Source organism: Cannabis sativa, chromosome X, assembly GCF_029168945.1.
Source record: "Cannabis sativa cultivar Pink pepper isolate KNU-18-1 chromosome X, ASM2916894v1, whole genome shotgun sequence".
Classification (NCBI taxonomy): Eukaryota; Viridiplantae; Streptophyta; class Magnoliopsida; order Rosales; family Cannabaceae; genus Cannabis; species Cannabis sativa.
The window spans coordinates 9,686,528-9,692,475 of NC_083610.1; the positions used below are offsets into that span (position 1 = coordinate 9,686,528).

Below are 5,948 nucleotides of genomic sequence, written 5' to 3' on the forward strand. Positions count from 1 at the left end.
AATATCTCAAGGACGAGATTGAAAACCTGATCCGATTGGGCCACCTCTATGAGTGGATCAAGAATCGGCTGCCTCACCTCAATCCGGGCCAGGCGACAAGGGTTGTGCCACAGGGAACACCAGGGGGTGCAGCAGGAGTATTGGCTCTAGTTGCTCCCGCTGGTGATGCCCAGCACATCCCCGATCTTCCGCCCAGACCCAACGGGAGAGTAGCCATGATCTCCGGAGGACCCCATATTGGAGGACTGCCCGACCGCTTATAACGCGATCCTCGGCCGACCAGCCCTGGTAGATTTTGGCGCAGTCACATCCATTCGGCACATGTGCTTAAAGTTCCCTACCCAGGAAGCTGGAATAGGGACGGTGAGAGGAAACCAAGGGGAGGCAAGGCAATGTTACAATGTTGCAACCCACCTGCCCGTACTGATGGTCTGGGAAACCGTCGAGCCAGGAATGGCTGAAGAAGATGAGTTGGACCCCCGGGTGGGGTCTGAAAAAATTGTGGAACTGATGGAGGATGTCGAGGAAATATCAGTGTGCGGCCTCGACTCCACCAAAGTACTCCGGCTGGGAAAAAGCCTAGATCCGGAGGAAAAAGAAAGAATAATAAAAACACTGAGGGGCGCCATCGACATTTTTGCATGGCGCCAAGAGGACATGACCGGCATAAGTCCCCATGTCATCACCCACGTTCTCAACGTCAACCCGGACATGCCACCAGTCCAACAAAAGCGACGGCCCCTCGACTCGGTAAAGGCCGAGGCCCTAGAGAAAGAGGTGGACAAGCTTCTGACGAACAGCATGATCCGCGACGTATACTATCCGGAATGGCTAGCCAATCCGGTCCCAGTGCCCAAGCCGAACGGAACTTGGCGAGTTTGTATAGATTTCACCGATCTAAACAAAGCTTGTCTGAAGGACTGCTTCCCGCTGCCCAGGATCGACCAGATGGTAGATGCCACTTCCGGATTCAAATTACTATCCTTCATGGACGCCTACGCCGGGTATAACCAAATAAAGATGCACACGGCGGACTGAAGAACGCTGGAGTGACCTACCAGAGAATGGTCAACCGGATGTTCAAGGGCCTCCTGGGGCGAAACATGGAGGTATACGTGGACGATATACTCGTCAAGTCTAAAGCATGCAATAGCCATGCAGACGACTTGAAAGAGTGTTTTGAGGTAGTCCGGAGATACGGCATGAAGGTTAACCCAAAGAAATGCACCTTTGGGGTCAAATCAGGAAAATTCCCGGGCTTCATCGTCAGCCAGAGGGGGATTGAGGCAAACCCAGAAAAAATCCAAGCTCTCCTGAGCATGCCATCTCCCAAGAAGCATAAAGACGTGCAGAGCCTAACCGGAAAGGTTGCTGCCCTGAACCGTTTCATCTCCCGGTCTACAGACAAGTGCATCCCCTTCTTCAACATATTGAAGAAGTGTCAAAAGTTTGAATGGTCAGACGAGTGCGAGGAGGCATTTAAAAAATTGAAAGAACATATGGCCAAGCCCCCCATCCTATCAAAACTCGTTCTCGGAGAGGACCTATTCCTATGTTAGCAAGCGCATGATAGGAGCGGAGACGCGGTACCCCATCATCGAAAAACTGGTTTTCTGCCTCCTAATGGCCTCCAGAAAACTAAGGCCATATTTCCAAGCACACCCAATCAAGGTACTGACCAATCACCCACTCCGGCAAGTCCTACAAAAACCAGAAGCATCTGGTAGGCTCCTCAAGTGAGCAATGGAGTTAAGTCAGTTCGACTTACACTACGTTCCCCGAATCTCCATAAAAGGCCAAGCCTTGGCGGACTTCATTACCGAATGCAATGAAGCCGAGGCAACCGCGAATACGCCAACACCATCAATCCCCACATGGAGAGTGTTTGTGGACGGAGCCTCCAATGAAAATGGATCCGGAGCGGGGGTGGCAATGATAGTCCCGACCGGACTTCGACTCCAGGCAGCCCTACAGTTCGATTTCTCAGCTTCAAACAACGAGGCCGAATACGAGGCCTTGATAGCAGGGCTGAGGCTAGCGAAGGCCGTAGGGGCCAAAAGAGTGGAAGTCTACAGTGACTCCCAGCTGGTCGTAAATCAGATATCAGGAGAGTACCAAACGCGTGGCGAGCGAATGGCCGCATATGTAACAATAGTCCGGGAGCTGCTCCACGAGTTCACGGACTACAAAGTAGAAAGAATCCCCCGGGAAAAGAACGCTCGCGCGGACTGTCTGGCTAAGTTAGCTTCAGATAGTGAAATCGAGGGGCTGGGGGTAGTACCAGTGGAACACTTGGCAGAGCCAAGCATCAAAGGTAAAGAGGCCATAATAACGGTTGGGCAAGAACCCAGCTGGATGGTCCCCATCATAGAATACATAACAAAAGGTGAGTTGCCCCACGAAAGGGCACTGTCTCGAAAGATTCAGTATCAGGCTCACCGTTTTGTAATGATGGATCAAATTCTGTACCGAAGAGGACTCAGCATGCCTTATTTAAGGTGTCTATCGGACCCTGAAGCTAGACAAATCATCCTAGAGGTCCACGAAGGGTTCTGTGGAGATCATACAGGAGGACCCAGTCTCTCAAAAAAAATATTGAGACAGGGATACTTCTGGCCAACAATGAAAAAAGATTGTATAGACTACGTCCAAAAGTGTGATTCGTGCCAAAGGTTCGCGAACATACCGAGAGCTCCTCCCAATGAAATTACCCTGATGACTAGTCCCTGGCCCTTCGCGGTTTGGGGAATAGATCTTATTGGGTCCCTGCCAACAGGAAAGGGAGGAGTAAATTATGCAATAGTAGCAGTAGACTACTTCACCAAATGGACGGAGGCTGAGCCCATGAAGACTATAACTGCTAAAAAAGCACTAGACTTTGTTATCAAAAACATAGTGTGTCGATATGGCCTGCCTCACAAAATAGTCTCTGACAATGGAAAGCAATTTGATTGCGAAGAATTTACTGACTTCTGCAACCAACACGGAGTAGTAAAAAGCTTCTCCGCGGTGGCAAGGCCGCAAACAAACGGACAAGCAAAAGCAGTCAATAAGATCCTAAAGGTTACCCTAAAGAAAATGCTGTTGGCCTGCAAAAACAACTGGCCCGAAGAGTTGCCCAGAGTGTTATGGGCCTACCGGACGACCCCCAGAACCACGATCGGCCACTCGCCTTTTTCAATGGCGCACGGTTGTGAAGCAATGGTCCCCGTAGAAACGTTATTCCCATCCCACAGGAGAACGACTTACGATCCAGCCATGAATCAAGATTTACTTCGAGAAGCTCTGGATCAAGTTGAAGAGCTCCGGGACGAGTCTCAAATACGGATGGCAGCTTATCAAAAGAAGGTGACCAAATATTTTAACTCCAAAGTTAAAAATAGAAAATTTTCTATTGGGGATATGGTCTTAAGAAGAGTCTTCCCAACCACCCAAGAGCCCGGAGTGGGGGTACTCTGGCCAAATTGGGAAGGACCATATGAAATCGAGAACGAAATCGGTTCAGGCACTTATAAGCTAAAAAGGATGGATGGAACCATTGTGCCAAGGGCCTGGAACGCCGATCACCTCAGAAAATATTACCAATAGTCCAAAAATGTAACTTAGGCTTTGTTTAAAGAGTTTGTACCGTCTAAGTGTATACAGCCTCCGCATGTTAAATAAAACTGAGTGCCTTAAAAACAAAGTTTCTATGCCACTCAGGGGGGTACTAAGGTATACCACACGGACAGACAAAAAACAGGCTAAGTAAAATATCCTGACCCAAAGGGCAGGTCAAAAAAAAAGAGTGCACAAAAAAGAAGCATATATAAACATCCTGACCCACAGGGCAGGTTCAAAAGAGAGATATGTGCATCGAATAAGATCATATATATATAAAAAACCCTGGCCCTCAGGGCAGGTCAAAAAATATATACAAAGGGCCCGGGGACAAGCCTTAACCATTGTCTCCCCTTAAATAAAAAGCAGCTATATAAATAAAATTGTCTTAAATGTAAGAGAATTGGCTGTAAATAAAAAATAATAATAAGAAAAATCTGGGTCAAATTCACAACGGCCTAGTCAATTCGCGGAGGAAGGCGAGGACCAATGCGTGCCTCCAGCATGGCATCAAGTTTCTTCTTCTTCTCCCGGAATTTAGCAATCATCTCCGCGGGTTTGGGGTAGAAGTCGAGCTTGATGTTCTGGCCATTTGTAGACCAGGCCATGTAGACGCCATCGTCGAAACGCTTGACGCACCGGCTACAGGAGACGGGAGAAAGGAGCTCATCTTTCTTAGCCCTCTTCAAGGCTTGGTCTTTGAAGTCCTTGAGCTCCTTGAGCTCCACGGCCAAGTTGGCCCTAGACTCCAAGTCTGCCTGGTGAACTTCCTTTAGGAACTTCACCTTGGCAGCCATTTCATCCAAGGCTTCCCTAGCCTCCTGAAGCTCACGTTTGGCCTTGGCAGTAGCCTCGCCCTCCGCCCTCAGCTCCTCCTGGTGCTTAGCCTCCAACCTATCCCTCCGAAGGGCCTCATCCCGGATCATCGCCTCCGCTTGTGCCTCCCTCCGCCTGGCCTCTTCCTCGAACTTGGCCTTGGCAAGGGCCTCCTGGCGCTCAGCATCCTCCCGGTACGTCCGCCTTTCAGCAGTCAAATCCTGAAGGATCTTCATGACTTCGTCCATGCCCCCAAATTCGGACAAGACGAAGCCCTGGTTAATTAGGTTCTTGGAAAGGCGGCCGGCCTCGGCAGCGAGCTGGAAAAGGACACAAGTATGAGTAAAAGTCCTTAAGAGAAAATAATGAGGAAAAATTAAACTACGAAATACTTACCACAGTCAGGGAGTGGCTGAGATCCTGGACTTGAAAGATGGAGTTCAAGGATGCACAAGCAGCGAACCGCTTGGGTGCACACCGGGTGAGCTGAGACACAAACTCGCCGGTCATCTCCGCGGCAAAGGGAGCCAAGGTAGGACCGAGGAAACGATTGAACCAATCTGACAGGGGGTCCAAATTTAGATCCCACGGATTTTGATAGTTCTGATCGTTGAGGGTATTTTGCATTTCAATTCGCAAAACCCTCCTCAAAGCCTCCACGTCAGCATGCCCCGGGGAGTACTCGTCCATGGCGTAGTTGTGTTTGGTTATCCGGAGTTCCTACCTCGCCTCATCTCCAGGAACCGGAGTCAGCACTATGTTGGGAGGCACTGTGTATTCCTCCGCCTCGGGAGAGATCTCGGAATCAGGGCCAGGGGCCGGAGTATCAGCTCTCCGCTGCCGTTTGGGCACTTCCTCGGCAACCATCTTGCCCTTGCGCTTGCGAATCAGAGCAACTTCTTGCTCTTCTTCACCTTCTTCAACTTCCTCAGGAAGAGCCCATTGCTCTTCTTGACTTTCTTTAGCTTCCTCAGGAAGCGCCTCCTCCTCATCCACTAAGTCAATAGTGTCTGGAGGGGCACTGGAAGAAGCTTTCAAGGGAGTAACCACCTGGGAGGAAGTTAAAGGAAGGGGAGCGTCAGGAGTGTGAGCTTCGGCAAGTGCGGCCAAAATGGCATCCATGGAATTACTTGCTACAACAAAAGAAAAGAGGCAAGTGTTAGAATATCCATGGAAACAGTTACACTCGAATAAAGCAATCAAGCGAGTCCTACCCTGACTCTCTAATTCGGCCCTAGCAAAGTTTCGAATCTTAACGCTGGTTGCATCATCCCCGAGATAGCTGTCCGAAGGCCGGAACCAGCTGGAAGAAATGTAGGCCGAAGGTCCAAGGGAACGGGCTCCGGAGGACCAGAACCCATCCAGGACCGACCTAGGAAATCTCCTAAGTTGGAAAAATAATAATCCTTCATATGGTCTCCCCACCGGGTCGAGGGCATCCTAAACCTATGGAGACGCTCATCGAACCCTACAGGCCTAATGCTGGCATATTCGCTAACGGAAGGAACGTAATGTACTGCTAAAGGAGACTT

At 49.8% G+C, this 5,948-nt stretch overlaps 1 protein-coding gene across 1 annotated transcript; it reads right to left on the reverse strand.

The window, feature by feature from the left end:
* Window positions 1-3,851: 3,851 nt before the first annotated feature.
* Window positions 3,852-5,572, reverse strand: LOC133031883 (uncharacterized). The gene is made up of 2 exons (XM_061105638.1): window positions 4,813-5,572; window positions 3,852-4,736 (listed from the first exon to the last, which is right to left on the reverse strand). The coding sequence occupies exons 1-2, from the start codon at window positions 5,104-5,106 to the stop codon at window positions 4,059-4,061; spliced, it is 972 nt and encodes a 323-aa protein (XP_060961621.1). The 5' UTR covers window positions 5,107-5,572; the 3' UTR covers window positions 3,852-4,058.
* Between the last annotated feature and the right edge of the window lie 376 nt (window positions 5,573-5,948).

Bases quoted from the DNA above. Each gene is read 5' to 3' on its own strand.
- LOC133031883 (XM_061105638.1), bottom strand. From the start codon at position 5,106: ATGGACGAGTACTCCCCGGGGCATGCTGACGTGGAGGCTTTGAGGAGG. The intron at 4,737-4,812 runs GTAAGTATTTCG...GTCCTTTTCCAG, and splicing joins TCAGCCACTCCCTGACTGTG to CTCGCTGCCGAGGCCGGCCG.